The sequence below is a fragment of the Orcinus orca genome, chromosome 12 (assembly GCF_937001465.1).
Source record: "Orcinus orca chromosome 12, mOrcOrc1.1, whole genome shotgun sequence".
Taxonomy (NCBI): domain Eukaryota; kingdom Metazoa; phylum Chordata; class Mammalia; order Artiodactyla; family Delphinidae; genus Orcinus; species Orcinus orca.
Genome location: NC_064570.1, coordinates 27,115,552 through 27,134,142, shown reverse-complemented (window position 1 = coordinate 27,134,142; position 18,591 = coordinate 27,115,552). Strand labels below are relative to the sequence as shown.

The 18,591-nt window shown below is 37.6% G+C and overlaps 1 protein-coding gene across 4 annotated transcripts in view; it reads left to right on the top strand.

Moving 5' to 3' along the window:
• PDE7B (phosphodiesterase 7B) overlaps positions 1 to 18,591 on the top strand; it is a 480,299-nt gene that overhangs the window by 257,578 nt on the left and 204,130 nt on the right. For 3 of the 4 annotated variants that reach the window (XM_049695597.1, XM_033406591.2, XM_004263789.3), the window contains one exon: positions 68 to 128. In XM_049695597.1, the coding sequence (XP_049551554.1) occupies positions 122 to 128 (7 nt within the window). In that variant the 5' untranslated portion in view covers positions 68 to 121. Of the gene's footprint in view, positions 1 to 46; positions 129 to 18,591 lie in introns of those variants that run through there. The other variant, XM_012536500.3, reaches the window with a different exon arrangement.

The following is an 18,591-nucleotide window of genomic DNA, read 5'->3' as shown; positions in this document are numbered from 1 at the left end:
TGGACATGTTGCTTTGGGAACCCTGATAGGAAATCTTAAAATAATGATGGCTTTCTTTCTATTTCAGAGGTGTGGCGAAATCTTGTTTGAAAACCCTGATCAGAATGTCAAATGTGTTTGCATGCTAGGTAAGAAGCCTTCTCATTTAAAATCTATTAAGCATGCTGATGTCATGTGAGCTTACTGTTGTTCTGTTGCCTTACTGATTGTCTCTTGTTCCATATTGCAGAGGCTAATAGGCTATTTTATAGGTTTATAGACAGCTATAACACGTTTGTATGTGGAACACTTGATGATAAAGAAGGGTTTGATTTTAATAACTGTCAGTAAGTCAGGAACCATGCTTCTGAGTCTTTCAAATTTTTTCTTGGATCATCAACATAACATAGTATTGGGTGCTTTGTATTCAGGCAACTGTGATGAGAAAGTAAGAAGAATCACATTGTAATTCCTAAACTAGAGATCATATGCTAGGCAAGTAAACTATTAAGTATTTACACCACAGCACAAAGCCCTTACTTACAGTGCCTGGGAGGAATATACATTTGAACTAAACTGAAGTCAGCACCGCAGTTACCCACACTGCATTTGTAATAAAAATTGCAGCATCATAATGAATAATCATTTGTTCTTGTGGGATGATGTATCATCAGTGCCTTTCACAAACTCTTTAATATATAATATTCCGTTAAAAGATGAAGTTGATATTATTTTCCTCATTTTATAGAGTAGAAAACTAGTACAGAGAATATAAGTGATGCACTTAACCTCAAAATGAGAAATGAGCCAAATCATGATATGAAAGTTTCTAATCTGTAAAAATTTAGGTCTAGTGTTTAGATCTTATTTGAGCCACTAAACTATGTTCAATGAACTTTTAATTCAGTAATTATAGTAATAGAACAAAGCAGTAGCATGAATAAATAAAAATAATCCTTAAATTTGACTTCCACCAAAATTTCACCCTAATCCATTCCAACTTTGAACCATACTCATAAGCAAAGAAAAAAATTATTCATTTTAGCGCCTTCTGTTTTCTCTGGCTACCTCATATGTTGGCAGCCTAGGTTATTGGTAAGATGACTCAAAAGCAGACAGCAAGATAGAGGCAGGGGAACATCTTGGTAATTTATAATTCAAGATAATCAGGTAATAAATAATCAGAAGTTGCTCATTACCTAAAAACAAACCAAAAACAGAAACCAGACACAAACACTGTATTTTCCTGGTCTTCTGATCTTTCTTATTTTCTTGTGCTAGTATTTTAAACTTTTCTGATGCAGTTCTTATATGTTTTTATTTTAATTAGGATGGGGCTATATAGTAACATAGCCACTGGAAAATGAACATTCTATTAGAAGCACATGAACAGTGAATATAGCATAGCATCCATAAATCCATTTCAAATGTCCAGTATTCCTTTCCCTTAACCATGAAAATGCCTCAGAATGCTAAGTGCAGGGTACAAACCACAGAGAGAGAGACAGAGAGAGAGAGATGGAAGCAGAAAAACTTCCTTTGTCCAGCCATATATCCCAGCTTTGGATGTGGGAGACCATCTCATCACCGCATCAGATCTATTCATCAACTCACTCATTTAACTTTCACAATAGCAGTATGGTTTGGTGCTATTATAATCCTCATTTTACAGAAGGAAATTTGTGACAAATGATCGAATACTATAGGACCTTAATCCCACTAAAATATTATTTGTTTATAGCTTCTACATGATCTACTAACATGAATCAGTTTTAATTCATGATGACTTTAAGCACATGAACATATAACTTATTTTGATGAATTTTTCCTTGTACGAGCTCTCATGTGAGTTGCTTGATTAGTTTATAGCTAGGACAAGGACAGCAGTAGACTGTCTACTACTGCCTATAGACTTGAATTCACTTAAAGTCAATCATCTTTCCATCTCTTCTGGATAATATGGTGTGGTTTATAACCCTAACCAGAAGACACTCCTGGCCACCAAATGCATTCCCCCAATGAATCTGACAAATTACACAAATTCCCCAAATTAGAAGAATATTTATATAAATCAGCTTTCTATTACTACCACTGTCATAAGATTTACAATTAACTGAGTACTTAAATATGTCACAGATGAAGTCCATCCAGAGTACCTTACATAGTTAGATCATTTATTCTAAGTAAATTAAGACATAGCCTCTCCTTCAAAATATAGATATCTTTGGCAATAGCAGTATATTATTAAGCTTGTAGGTTTCATTAGTTTATTAGATTTCTATTTTCTTAGGGACATAGAACTAAATAATATAAAGGAACCATGAAAATGGAAGTTTTTATTAGTTTAAGGGCGTGGGATAATTAAAGATGGAATAGGAAGAACACTTGTACATTTTACCTTTAAAGTAGATGGTAAATATTTATTGAATGTTGAAGATATTACTATGTCTAGTGAGCTGGAGTTACTCCGATCATGAAAATTATGCCCTCAAGGAGCTTACACATAAGAAGGCTTAGACTTTTTCCTACTTCTCTTTTTAAGAGGTTTGCTACAAAATTTAACTGAAACATTTACAGAGTCCTTTGAAATCTTAGATGAAAGAGAATACCAAAATAAAACTATTATGGGTATCAATACAGATGGATCAATCCGCCATTAGCATGTGTCCACCTGAAGCCAAAGGCTACCATTTCACAGCAATAGTGTGCAAGATAATGAAAAAAGTTGAATGATTTATTCCCTTAAAAGAAACAAGAGAAACTCAAGGCATGAACTTGTAACTCACTAAAACTGAGACCACATCTTAGACCACATATTTTATCAAGAAGGGGCATCTGCGTAACACGGAAATAACAACAAACCTCCGCTTCACCACTGTCTGAGGTCTTATCTGAGTTAGTTTGTTGCTTCCTTTGAGAGGAACCCGTGATCGTGCCTTTATGACTTCCCGAAGCATTTCTTGAGAAAACTTTATATCTTCAACAGTAAAGGATAAGGAGTCTCTGCTGCTTAAAGGGACTGTTAAGTTTTCTAAGTGTTTCTAAGTCATGAATGTAGTTTGTGTTTTTGCAGATCACATTATAACCTTTTTATGAACAAATCAAAATTTTGAAACAAGAAAACCAAATATATAAAGTCTGCATTTCCAAAACTTCACTCTGATCTTTATGCCACCCCAATATTGAGATTCCCTAATGGAGGCCAACCTAAGACATTCAGAGCTTTGAAGTGTCAAGTTCTTGGCTCACCCCCTCCGGCATTCCCTCTCTACCCACTCACACACCAGGTTTGGGGCCCCTGCCTTGGCCCCAGCTGTGCTTCAGCACATTTGAGATGGAACAGGGAAGACGGTCACTAGCCAGGCACGCCATTTGCACTTTTCTTCTGTCCCACCAGTGTCTCCCCAGACCTTTCTGAAAAATACAATTTTTATGCTTTGAGTCGTTTACCTCATGACATCCATGAACAAGTCATCCTCATTAAACCCATACTTCTGGCTCATTACATTCAATGAGACATAAGTGTAAAATTCATCTGAAGTTACTCTGAAGTACTGAATTCAAAGCAATTTTAAGTGAGAGCAAACTCTTGTCATAGGTGGGCCTTACAGGCAATCATTTCTATGTTCAGGGGAATAGTTCGTGTTGGATATGAAGGTAAATAAAGATGTAGTGCAGAGCTGGCTACACTGAGTATTTACTATTTATTCCTTAAAATTCTGTCAGAGGGGTAAAATGTAGACAATGTTAAGTACGAAATTGTAATAAATGCGGCTTTGTTCTTTCCTTCACCCTTAAGGAGTTCAAAACTGCTAACTCCCATCTCCCTCCTTTTTCTCAATTTAGCCATAAGATTTCTCTCAAATCAAGATAGACCTCAAAGTTTACAGAACTATATCAAAGGGTACTCAACTGTATAGTAAGATGTGTACCTTAATTAGGTATAATGAATTGATAACCAAGGGAAGAAGGAAGTGAAAGAGAAATTATCTCTCATTACACAATTGATGTATGAGGTGTGGCCGGTTCCTAAAAGGATTTTATTTTTCAAAGTATAATGAAACTGCTAGGGTACAAAGAGCCAAGAGTATTTAAAGAAACTACATAAAATGATCGATGTTAATTCACTTAGTTCATTTGCTAACTTCTGTCTGGGAAATGCTAAATCCTGGGAAAAGAAACTTTCTAAAAAGAGTTCCCGATCAGACTTGGTGCCCTTCTTTCCCTTGTAATTTTACAATTTGAAATTTTCAGTGGCCCTGCTTTTGTTTCATGGGTGATTCCTTTCATGCTGATTGGTGTCATAGCATTAGAATGTAAGGTCGTACTTTCTTATCTGCCATGGCTTAGAAAAGGGTGTTCATATTGTCAGGTTTCTGTTTGAAATTTTTTATAAATCATTTCAAGAGATCGTCAGTTTTCAAAGAAATAGAATACCATAAGATCAATATTTTATTAACATTTAACATGAGCACAGAGAGACTTACTTTGTAGTCCAACCTCTGAAAAATTAACTGTGTACTTTGAGAAGTTGCTTCATCTTTCAGACTTCAATTTATAGTTTTTCTGCAAAGTGGTAATAAAAATGTCTGTCCCTTCCAGCCCAGGGGTTGTCCTGGTAATACAGAATGTGATGTTCTGTGAGGAGATGTTGCCTGCTATGATGCCCTAGATATGGTTTATGCGTCAATAAATTAATAAATAAATAATAACAACTGAAAATAAGCAAATTGATGATAAACAATAATAAACAAACAGTAAATTATTATGACATTAACAGTTTCAAAGCAATTGAAAAGACAAATCTATGCAAATGTGAGATCAATTTTAAAAAATATTAAATATGTTCTTCAAAATTTTGTCATATCTCAAAGGCATCATCTAATATTCATTCAAAGGATATTCATTGAGCATTTACTATATGCAAGGTACTATGCTAGGCACTGGGAATGCAAAGACCAGTGGAGCACAGGCCCTGCACTCAGAGGGTTTACATTCCAGGCAGAGATTCAAGCCCCAAACCCCAAAATCTGCAATGCTAGCTTGAGAGTGACAAATGATAGAAAAGAAATAAAGTGTGTTGGAACTTCAGAAGATGAAAAGAGTGCATACAATTGGGATATGAAGACACGTGGATTGATATGCAAAGACCAAGAAAGAGGCAGCATTCTAGGTAGATACATGACCATTTTTAAAAGCCCAAATACAAGAAAACTGAGGAGTGGAGAGGGAAGTAAGTGTTTCAGGCCACAAGCAGTATAAAAGGATAAATTGGAAAGGAATTTGAGGCCTTATTATAGACAGTTTGACTGTTACCACTGGCTATAAAAAGGACAGAAGTACCAAACGAAAGAGCATTCTGGTCTCTTTTATTTAGTCAGTTAGAGAGCATTTTTTAATTTACATAGAGGGTATTATAGAATATTCTATAAACTAGTGTCTGCAGGGCAGTATTGAGTACAGCTGTTCACCAAATACTTGTGAAATTAAATAATTTTAACCCAATGTATATTTGAAACTGATGGCCTGAATTCTAGGCTTGATTATTTTAATGAATATTACTTTTCTCTTTTCTCTTTGATATCAGATATCATAGTATTTTATTTAAGAAGTACAATATTGTCATCTTTTATACTGGAAAAAAATTGATATTTTTTCACTTTTTCATCTAATAAAATTGGGAGTTTTTTTATTTTAAAATTTTGCTCTTATCACTGGCATCTGCCTGTGATTTTTGTATGTGGACAATTTTGAGGTCTATACATTTTTTCTTAGAAATTAATACGCAGTCTGTTTGAAGGCAACATAATATCTGTTATCAAAGTAGGTCACTACTTTGGTGGCATAGTGGAAAGAACAGGGCATTTAAATATCTGGACCAGCTAAAAACTGTGTGGTCGTAGGAAAGTCACTTAAGAGTTATAGATCTCAGTTTATTCCTCCCTAAAATGGAATAAGAAGTAATAATAACAATATTATTATCTACCTTATTAGGTTTGTTGAGGATCAAATAACACAACAAATATTAAAGCATTCAGTAAACTGTTAGAAGTCCTAGAAATATAAATATTATTTTATTTATACTAATAACTAAAATGTTCTAAGTTCTTGCATTTAATTTAATATTAGTAGTATTTTTTATGCAAACTGACAGCTTTGATATACTTTCAATATTAAACTGTTTCAGTTTGCTTCAAGTGAATAGATATTTTCAAGTACATGTTTGCAACCTAGAAATAAGCATATTATCATCATAGGTTATTAAAGAAAGATTATTGTAAGGACTATTTTATGTGCACTTAACTTTATAAAAGTGAAGGTCTATGTTCAAAGACAAAAGCTTTCAAGTTGCTTAACTTTGATTTACTGAGATTAAAATGCCTTGGGAGTTTGAATTAATTTTTTAAAATTTTTATTGGAGCATAGTTGCTTTACGATGTTGTGTTAGTTTCTGCTGTACAGCAAAGTGAATCAGCTATACGTATACATATATCCCCTCTTTCCCATTTAGATCACCACAGAGCATTGAGTAGAGTTCCCTGTGCTGTACAGTAGGTTCTCATTGGTTATCTATTTTATACATAGTAGTGTATATATTGTCAATCCCAATCTCCCAATTCATCCCATCGCCCCCTTTCCCCCCTTGGTGTCCATACGTTTGCCCCCTATGTCCGTGTCTTTATTTCTGCTTTGCAGATAGGTTCATCTGTATCATTTTTCTAGATTCCAGATACATGTGTTAATATACGATATTTGTTTTCCTTTTTCTGACTACTTCATTCTGTATGACAGTCTCTAGTTCCATCCACATCTCTGCAAATGGCACAGTTTCATTCCTTCTTATGGCTGAGTAATACTCCATTGTATATATGTACCACATCTTCTTTATCCATTCCTCTGTTGATGGACATTTAGTTTGCGTCCATGTCCTGGCTATTGTAAATAGTGCTGCAATGAACATTGGGGTGCATGTATCTTTTGGAATTATGGTTTTCTCCAGGTACATGCCCAGGAATGGGATTGCTGGGTCACATGATAGTTCTGTTTTTAGTTTTTTAAGGAACCTCCATTCTGTTCTCCATAGTGGCTGTATCAATTTACATTCCCACTAATTAATTTCGTCTTACACTTACGAAGCACTTCATTCTTATCATGTGAGTACATCATTTCACTCCTATATGCATGTCCAAGGATGATATTTTCTAAATCTAAAAGAGAACAAATTGAAACCTGGACATTCCCAAGGGACGACAGAGACAGCATTATCCTCATCTCTCACCCAGGGCCTGGCCTTGTTTTACTTTTCAATGTACTCATCACCAAATGATGTTTGTTTGTTTGTTTTGTTTGTTTTTTTTGCGGTACGCGGGCCTCTCACTGCTGTGGCCTCTCCCGCTGCGGAGCCCAGGCTCCAGACGCGCAGGCCCAGAGGCCACGGCCCACGGGCCCAATCGCTCCGCGGCACGTGGGATCCTCCCAGACCGGGGCACGAACCCGCGTCCCCTGCATCGGCAGGCGGACTCTCAACCACCGCGCCACCAGAGAAGCCCCAAATGATGTATTTTATATTCGTTTGATTTGTTCATCGCTCTCTCCCAGTCTCACTGCACCACACACCCATATATACAGAATGTAAATATCATGGAAACAAGGAATTAGTTTATTTACTGCGAAGGGTCCAGCATCTGGAAGAGGGTCCAGCCACCTAGCCCCTCACTGGAGCTTAATATTTGCTGAAGAGATACATGCTGATGCATTTGTCAAAACAGCACAATTGTCTGTAAAGCATGGCCCAGATGTGCCAAAGACTGATGGGTATAGCATTTAAAACCCTCTGCTAACTCAGCCAAGGAATGGGTCATCTCCTAATTGAACTAAGTGAGAGTTTCCCAAGCATACTACTCTGGGTTACAGGATGAGAAAGACATAGTTCTCTACAAATAGGCAATTAGAACATATCCTAAAAATATAGGTGATTACCAATTATTTCTTGAGCACTACTCTATGCCTACCCCCCTACTAGTGTTACTCTGAAAGTTGATGTAATAGTGAGCTAGGTAGAATCCCTGTCACCACCCTTTATTCTGCAGCTGGAACACTGGGTTAAGAAAACAGGAGGAGGATTATTATTTCGTCTTCTCTATATTTACAAGAACATACAAAGTATTATTTCACCCTGAGGTTTATCATTTAAAAGGCTTTTACATTCTCTTGCTGCCTTTCAAAAATTTTTATTTGGAAATCAATATTGTCTTGCATAAGGAAAATAAGTTTGCTAGTTTCACAGTTGTTTTCCGAGGAATGTGGCAGCATTTCCACAGCAACCAAACACCACACTTTTGTTTGCAGCTGAAAACCAGAACTCAGATAAGAGCTAGCTGCAGAACAACAACACAAGCAAAGGTCAAACTATCAGAACTGAAGTTATCAAACGCCCAAAATATAAATGTGCCAGTCTTGTATTAGCTTCATTTTCGGTCTGAAGGAAGAGAAAATGAGACCTATCATCCTTCGCACAAAGCTACACTTCAAAAAAAGTATTCAATCAACCAACATTTATAGGTACATACTGTGTGCCAGTGTAGGGATACGAAGACATTGAAGTTCTGGTTCCTACCCTCAAGAAGCTCCCAATCCAGTGGGGCATGGACAACGACACAGGCAATGACAACATAGCATGAGAAACCATAATAAGGATGGGCCAGGGTGTTATGGGAGGGAGAAGGGTGTCAGGACAGGTCTGTGCAAGTGGTGATAAGGAGCTGAGTGTCAAAGAGAAGCAACTCACAGCCCTGTGAGGCTGGAAAAGGGCAGCCTGCTGTGAAAGGCATTGGCAATTCTAGGTAACAGGAGCAGCGGGTACAGGATGCTTAATGTGACCAGTTAGAGAAACTGGAAGTCATTATGCCTGGAGAACAGAATAAGAGGAAAGAAATGATAAGATAATTAGCATGGAGAGGAAGGTGGGGCAGATTATAAGGAATCTTATAACAGGGTAAAGACCATTTAGGGATGTTTAAGCAGGGGAGCTACAATGTGAAATACAGTTTTTAGAGGGATCACCTGGTCAGAATAGAGAATGCACTGGAGGAGGACAAGACTGAAGAAAGAAACCAGCTTAAGGAACTGCAGCAATAATTAGGAAAGAAATGATGAGTCTGTGCCTGAACTAAGACAGTGTCAGGGAGGACAGAAGGTATGAGATTCAGCGGACTTTGAGAGAGGATGATAGGACTTTACAATGGAGTGAATGTAGGAAATATAGCTAAGTAGATAGAGAACAGATAGAGATGTGTTTCCCCCCACCTACTCCCAGTGGAGAGTATTCGAGAATCAGATTTGCAATGGGGGAAATGATGAGTTCAATTTGGGCATAATACACTGAGATGCCCAAGGACTTCTCAGGTGCAGAAGAGAGTCTGGAGCTCAGAGAGTGATCTGCTGGTAGGCAGTGGTGACTACCTATCAACGATGATGACGCCCCGGGGAAGGCGAGGAGTGAGATGGAGATGCACCTTAGAACACTTGGAAACATCACTGGAGAGTTGGGCAGGTTCAAGAGGAGTCTAAAGAAGCCTAAGTAGGTAGGAGATTAAGATTAAGAGAAACAGAAGGAAAAACAGAATGCTATCATCTTGATCAAGAGGAAAGACTTCCAAAGGAAGGTCATGCTAAAAATGTGAAACACCATAGAGGTCAAATGAGATCAAGCCTAAAAGGTGTTCTTGGACTGAGCAACCTGAAGGTAGTATAGTATCAGCAAGAGCATAGCTAGTGGAAGGGCAAAGGGTCAGGAGGGTAGCATGGAGCTAAATAAAGAGAACCGAGGAGGGGTGCTACTCTCTCAGGAAATTTGTCTTAGAAAGGAAGGTGGGTAATCTGACAGTGCCTGGAAGGAGTTCTCAAGATGGGAAAGGTTTGAGGATATTTTGATGCAGAGAGGAAAGAGCGAGTAGAGGAAGTGGTTGGATATTTCTGAAGAGAAAGAGAGTAATTGTGAGCCTTAAACCCCCCTCACACTGTGACTGGGCAAAGGTGGTGATGGTGGACAAGGAAGTGTAAGGATAGAGACACATCTCTCGGAGTGACACATATCTGAGGGCAGAAACTGAGACTAATCCATCTAATTGTTTCCCTTCTTTCTAAGAAGAAAGCATGATATTCTGATGAGAGTAAGGAGAGTAGCGGAGGCAAGCAGAAAGTGGTAGGTGAAGGTCTGAAATTAATGACGGAAATGAGAAAGAACCAACTAAAGAGGGGTAAATGGGTAATTATTTGAAGCAGTTCTAAGGTTAGAATTTATGAACTAATGTCCAGTCACTAAACATAAAATGTAAAACGCAAGCTATGTGTTCCAACACGCATTTCAGATGCTCCCTGTTCACGGACACCCTACCCTTTTCTCCTTTTGATGCCTGCTCCTTCTGCAATGGTCAGGGGGCTGCCTTCCTTGACCCTAATTCACAAGCGCCTCTCTCTCATACTGCAAATATTGAATTATTTCTCCATTCCTCCATCTAGCCTGCATATTTCAAGGGAGCAGGTGTCCATTTTATTTAAATATCTTTGTATCCCTAGCACCCAGAATTGGCCTAAAACTTCAAAGAAGCACCAAAAAAATTCAGAATGAAGATAGAAGAAAAGCGTAAGGTTATGTATTCGCCTCTTAAGTCCTCCTCTGAGCTCGTGGTGCGTCAAGAACTCTCTTTTCTGACTTGCCTTTCATAAAGGGGATGCCTCCACCTGTACTTCCCAGTTGTCAAGGAGACCAAAGGTGCTAAGCCATTTGAGCTCTGACAGTACCAATGTCTCCTGAGCTGCGCCCACCGCTGGCCAATCACATCCAAACTCCCTCTTCCTCCTCAGCTACTCCTTCTCCAGTTCACTTTCCCCTCTCACAAATTTCATTCAAAGGCTTTTTGATCTCAGGATGAGTCCCCCTAGGAATCCTTGTATACATCAAACTGCATTTTTTATAATGTTCCAGAGACAATGTTATCTCTGTTTTGACCCCAAAACAGTGTTGGGCTTTTTACTGGAAGGAATACAGATTATAATTGTATTTCCCTGTAATAGTTCAATCTTTTTAACAGACAAATTATACATGATAGCTAGCTATTCAGCATGGCTTAAGAGGTCCCAACTTGTCAATCTCAAACCACCTGCCTTGCCAGCTGTAAGTATATAATATTTTCTAATGTGTCTAGATAATAAACATTCACAAATATAGAAATTTTCAAAGAATGAGACAATGTAATGTATATTATCAAAGATACACCAAAAGATAATTTTAGATGAAATAAATATTTGCTCCCATTATATCAATTGCTGTCTTTGAGCTATAAGATTTTGTCATATCTAAATGTCAAAAGATATTTTATTAACTTGCCAGGATATCAGTTCCAACGAGACAGCTAACTGGTAATAAAGAAAAGCTCAGTTTCCATAAGCCCAAAGCTTTTACACTGACAGATTAATGCAAGTTTTCAACTTTTGTGAGGCTAGCTTGGACACTATCAAAATTAATTACTGAGTTTTTACTGCAAAAATCTTAAAAGCAAATGTAAAGGTATGTTATATATAACAATAAGCAAATGCAAAGAATTTGCTTTTGCCTACGTTTGGGTAGTCAACCACATATGAGTTTACTACATTTGGTGTCTAGTCAACATTTAAAAGGTTTTATGGCGTGTAACCTAATGAGGTAGTTAACATTATGAAATCTTGTATATTTGTCATTTTATCTTTAACTAAATTCTGGACTCTGAGGGTTCTAATTCTATTTGGCACAGCAGAAAACTTCATTCCGAAAGAGACCCTCACATTCATAAGTGTAAGAAAATAACGCCAGAAATGTTAATAGGATATAGAATTCCATAAGATTGGAGAACATGAGTATCTTCAGTGATCATCATAAACTACAAATCTGAGAGTGTCTGCAATATGTATAGTAAGTTTATAAAAATATTTCCCATACCAAGCTTCTTTCTAAAATCATATTGCACAGATTCAAGAAGTACTTGAATTGTGCTCTGCTAGACTACAAAATGCGGGGGAGATTATAAAGGTAAAACCCACAAAATTATATAAGTCATTTGTCAAGAATTAACATTGGAGCTGGTGAGAAGTAAGAGTGTTTATTAAGCAAGGATTGGGGTTGGAAATGATTGCATAGTTACAAGGGTAGCCCTTGAGACTCTGAGGTTGCAGCTGGCATCTGCTAGCAGATATTGTCTTGAGAACAGCTGGTGATGTCCTTGAGTCTGATACAGTTCAAAATATTCAAGTTCTCAGTAATACAGGAACGTGTCTGAAACCACATCCACCATGGCCACCTACTTCCATTTTGGGTGCCTGAACCACAGTTACTCCATTTTGATTTTTAAATGCATTCTTTTCTTTAATGGTTCAAACAGATGCACCATGCATGTTTAATAGGCCACAGACAGGCTGTTTTGGTTAGCCAAAAGTTCAAGTTAAATCATGTATAAGCCAGAATGATTTCCCCATACCTCAATATGTGAAAATTTCTTCCATCAATACAAACTTCCAGTTATGAGATGAATAAGTTACAGTGTTCTAATGTACAGCATAGTGAGTATAGTTAATAAGACTACTGTGTACTTGAAATTTCCTAAGACAGTAAATCTTGTATTCTTACCACAAAAGAAAAATGGTAACTATGTGAAGTGATGGATGTGCTAATTAACTTCACTGTAGTAATCATTTTGCTATATATGTATATGTTAAACCATCAGGTCATAAATCTTTAACAGATTACATTGTGCAACCTAAATATATACATTCTTTAAATTGTACCTTAGTAGAGCTGGAAAAAATTTTTTAAACCATAAAATTATATAGCAATGTCAAGAGAATGCATTTCAATATTTTGTCTTCTTTTAGAAAATCAAATACTTGGAAAAATGTAGTTGAACGTTTTGGAAGTAGATATTGAATTCAGAAATACATTTTCCACATTTCTCAGGAAAAGTACAACATCTTATTCCTGAATTACTACTTTCTTTATAGAACGGGTTTGTTAATAATTGATTCTACCAAGCAGTCAGTGGGAAAAGGTATTGTCCTCTGTCTGCTGTCTCACTTTTTGTGTCAAGGAGTCTTCTTTCATGGATCATGCGTACAACATGGTCGATAATGAAATGCCAAGATGATTCTGGGAAGCAGTATATGAATGACTATGATCACGTTGTGGGTAATTTAGCAAAGACATTTGGAACTTGGTCATCACAGAGGCTAAAGCAAACCTCTCAATATTTGAAGGAGCTTAGTTTTTTCAGATGTTGCTTTCATAGGCGTTTAAGATTGAAAGCAGCTTTGAGAGTCAAGTAGGAGAAGGAGCCAGTCATTTCTCTCAACCTAATCCACCTGCCTGGACTCCAGAAGTTCAGGGTCAGGGCTCAGACTTGTAACCACACAGAGTCGTGTAAATTTTAGGCCATTACAATAAATAAAGAATTTTTTCCCTGTAGCAATTGTACTGTTGGAAATGGAGAAGTGTCTGATTTTTTTTTAAAAAAGAAAGTTTGACTATGCATGTCAATTTTCTTTACTTTCTTTTAGGGAAAACTTCTTGGAAGATGCATTTCAAATGTTAGCATCTTTAAAAGAGCAAGTTTTCAATTAATGTATTTAACATTGGTATATATGAACTAATATGTGTACATGTGTCCAAGCTTATATTTATCAATAGCCTGATATCCCTCAACAATTGAAATTGTAGTTCGCATATTTATTGGCACTTCTAACTCCCCTGCTATTAGTTTGTTTAGCTACTGATATATTTAGATAGAAAATTTTTTCTTACATTTTATTGCAATATAGCTTAAATTATGATAAATACCCAATTTTTAGGTGTACACCTCATTAATTCTTGCAAAGTTAACACATGCATGTAAAACCACACAGACCAGTGTAGACAGCTTCACACACACCTCCTCCCAGACATCACCTCCCAAAGATCCATACTAATTCACTGGCTTCTATCACTATCCCCTACCTTTGAAATTTTTATAAATGGAATCAAAAAGTATATATATTTTTCTGTCTACCTTCTTTAACTCAACATTGTCTATGAGATTCATCCATGCTGTTGCACACAGTTATAGTTCATTCTTTCTCTGTTTTCTTTTGTTACAGAATAGAGATCAGCAAATAATGACCTATGGGCTAAAATTGGCCTGTCGCTTGTTTCTGTAAATAAAGTTTTATTAGAATATTGCCATTCATTTATATATTGTCTAAGGCTGTTTTCGCACTGCATTGGTAGAGTTGAGTAGCTGTGTTAGAGACCACATGATTTCCAAAGTCTAACATATTACAGAAAAAGATTTCTGACCACAGCTGTAGACTGTTCCAGTGTATGTGTATGTATGTGTATGTGCATGTGACTATTTATTAATGCTAGTGGTAATGAACATTTGGCTCTCCCTAGTTTGGGACTGTTACAAATAACATTGCTGTGAACATTCTTGTACAAGTCTTTTTGTGCACAAAATTACACATTGTCTCTTGAGTACTTACCTAGAATTGCAACTGTTGGGTCATAGGGCATGTCCATATTCAACTTAGACTGATTCTGCCAAACAGTTTTCCAAAGAGGCTGTAGCCACTTACCCTCCCACCAGCTGTGTATGAAAGTCCCATAAACAATTTAACACTCGATAATTATCATTGAGTAAAAGTTAGAATACATAAATCATCGTTCAACTCAACACAAACAACATTTCATGTAATAGCCTTTAATGAAGATCACGATTAGCATTTATGTAAACAGATCATCACGTTGATAATAGTAGCAATAAAACAGGTACATTTAATTTTTTGATTATCAATGAACATTAATGAGATGATGGAGTTTGTTGCTTAAACCAAACGAACAGTTATTCTTTGTTGACCACTTGGAATTATATATCCCACAAATGATCCTAATTAGTCCTTCCCCGCCCACAGCAAAACCCCAGTTCATAAATAAACACTCTTTTTTGTTGAGATAAATCATTTCCTTTTTTTTTCTTTCGCTAAAAAATACACAACTATCGTTTTTACAGATCTAAAGTTATAAAATAGAAGTTATACTAGAAAATTATAATTACAGCATCTAATTCTGAAAACTCAAGAGGCTAGTCCCTCACTATGAAATCACATGGCCATAGGGATTCGAAGTTTAACCCTCATATGTTGTTTTCGTGGGTTTTATTCACACTTGCTTTAGGAATGAAGCAACAAATCATTTTCATTTTGCTCTTTTTGTTTGTTTGTTTGTTTGCGGTACGCGGGCCTCTCACTGTTGTGGCCTCTCCCGTTGCGGAGCACAGGCTCCGGACGCGCAGGCTCAGCGGCCATGGCTCACGGGCCCAGCCGCTCCGCGGCATGTGGGATCTTCCCGGACCGGGGCACGAACCCGTGTCCCCTGCATCGGCAGGCGGACTCTCAACCACTGCGCCACCAGGGAAGCCCCATTTTTCTCTTTTTATGAGTTTCTCTCAGTATTGGGTATGTCCAGGTGGAGATAGGAAGCTCACCATTGGTCAATATCAGAATTGAGTCGAATGAGAGAATTATAATTTCCCAATACTCAAGAAGTGTTTTTGGCTACCTGGATATTGGGATAATGGATGATTTTTATTTCCTTCTTTTTGTCTCTCTATATTTTTCAAGTGTTCAACAAAAATTAAGCATTCATTTTGTAATAAGAGAGATTTTAGGCAGATTTTTTCTGATTTCTAAGGATACAAAGATAGTTTCTTATTGTTGTTTCCTTTACTAAAACCTACACCTGACAAGTGCCAAACTTATCCTGGTGGCGAACTAGACATAGATGAAGAGGTGTTTGTAACATGAACTGTGCCTTGGGGGAACCACTACTCCGTTTGCTACATCTTGGAGATGAGTTGGGCTCTTATTGAATTCTCTCTCACAGAGTCACCTTCTCCCAAACAAATGGACTTTCTGAGATCAGCCATTCCCTTTGCAGAATGCATGTCATCCCAGCAATCCTGTGCCTTGTGTCACAGATTAAAGTCCCATCCAACCTACTGTACAGCACAGGGAACTCTGCTCAATACTCTGTAATGGCGTATATGGGAAAAGGATCTAAAAAAGAGTGGATATAGGTATATGTATAGCTGAATCACTTTGCTGTCCACCTGAAACTAACGCAACATTGTAAATCAAGTATACTCCAATAAAAAATTTTTAACTAATAATAAAAAATAAAGTGCCATCCCTTGAAACACAGCCCATGAAATAGCACAGAAGTCGCCAAACAATATGAAAGTCAAGTAACTGAGGTTTGTGGTTCTGTGGCAAATGGAAGCCTTCCAGAACAAACACACTAAAGAGCCCATTGCATCAGGGATGGGAGAGAGCTCATTGCACAGATGCTATAGACCAATGCAGAACAAAACATTGTGGAACTTCCTTAGGTTCTCAGAATTATAAGATGTAACATACACACAGATACACATGCATGCAGGAACACACACACACACACACACACACACACACACACACACACACACACACGTAGTCTGCCTTCACCCCAGAGATCCCCTCGAGGTGGTACCAAGAAGTGCTTCAGTTATTTCAAGAGAGTGCAGCTTTCATTAGGCTAAAAGCGCACAAAGGCAATTGCCCATTTCCAAGCTCAAGATCTCTATTTTGTTCCTTTCTTCTCAGCTGGGACCCAAAAACCACAAGGTTTTTGTCTAAGGGAATAAAGGTATGTAGGTAGTTATTTTGCACCACCAGTTAGTTTACTTGCAGTATTTGGAGAATAGACAAGGAGAAATGTTTAATGGCTCTGAGTGTCCTAAAGTCTGTCTCAAATAAAGAAAGATTCTGCTGATGTAAAGCTATTTAAAGAACTACACATATACTGTGGTTTTCCAAATGTGAAAGGTTGCATACGTGCGTGTACAATTTTTAGTGGTAGGGAAAAAGTTTACTTGGTTCATCATATTTTTCTGTATTTCACAGCTTTCCTACCATCAGCATGTGTTACTTTTATTTATTTGTATTTTTTTGGAAGTGTGTGTGTGTGCGTGTGTATGTCAAGTGTGTATCACTCTTATAATAGAAAAACATAAACATAAAAGAAGGACCTTAGGGCAGTGAAGATACTCTGTATAATGGTGGATACATGTCATTATAAATTTGTCCAAAGTCAGAATGTGCCACACTAGGAGTGAATCTCATGTAAACTTGGAACTTTGGGTGATGATGGTGTGTCAGTGTTGGTTCATTGATTGTAACAAATGTACCCCTCTATGGGGGATATTGATTATGGCGGAAGTTATGTATATCTGGGGAGGGGGGGAAGGGGGCTGCTGGTAACTTTAAAAACATTAAAGAGGGGTAAAAATACATGGGGGGAGGCTGAAAGCAGTGTGTAGTGGTGCTTCGGCGAGCTCCGCAGAGGCTCTCAGAGACTGTCCAGGGACAGGACCTTGGTGTCAAGCTTTTCTGAGAACTAAGAGACAGGCGAGCCTTTGTTCAGGCTCTATCATTTACTGTCTTCTCACAGGCAGCTTAAAATGTGTTGTGACCCCTTTAGCAATCCATCTGTTTTTCAAATAAAAAGGGTTTTCTGGGTTCATTTTTAAAGTAAACCGTCCACTGGAAGGAAATTCAGTGACTTCCCTAAAAATACACAGCTTCTAAATCGCACCCATAACCGTTGTCTTGACAAAGGGCAGAGTTAAACAGTAGCACTATACTGAGATTTCTAATCTACATTTATAAGTTAATGATTAGGGAAGAAAAAATTGTGTGACATTTTGCTTATAATATGAACCTGGTTAATCCAGAGTTTATAAAACATAATATTGTATAACTATATGATCTGATAATGCTATTTGTCCAACAGAAATAGGTATTGAGTACCTAGCAAGTGTGTACACTCTGCTGTGCACTAGAAAAACAGCAGTGAGTAAAACAGACAAAACTCCTTACCTAACAGAACTTAGATTCTAGGGGCATATGAGGGTGAGGGATGGGCTGTAAATAATATAAATCTTATATTGAATTTTAAAGATGACAATGGAAGAAATTCTACTAAGGAAGAAATAAGGCAGGGTGCCTATGGAGGGTAGGGTAAAGATGGTTAGGGTGGAAGCGGTGGTGCAGATTTTAACTAGAGCTGACAAAGCTTTCCCCGAGGTGAGCATAGCCAGGCTCTGCAGAAGAGTGTCCTGAAGCAGCAGGCAGCCTGGACAACCCAAGGAGCAGAGGGAGAGGAGTGCGCAGAGGCCCAGGGACGAGGAAGAGAGCTGAGAGGTCCTGGGAGCCAGGTCCTTGTGAGTCATTGTGAGGCCTCTGGATTTATTCAGCCGGAGAGGAGGAACCATCAGAAATTTTTGAGCACTGGTGTCACATGAGCTGACTTCCGTTTTAAAGTACTGGATATATTATGTTCGTTTGAAAAAATAACAAAGTAAAGAAAGAGTGCTTGCATTATGGTTTTGGAGAAGTATATTCCCATTGTCCTGAAATGGGTACTTGAAAGGATGTATTTAGGAAAATAACGGTGAACAGATTTAACACCGTATGTTATATACATGCGCCAGATATGTGAAATGGTTAATGTTC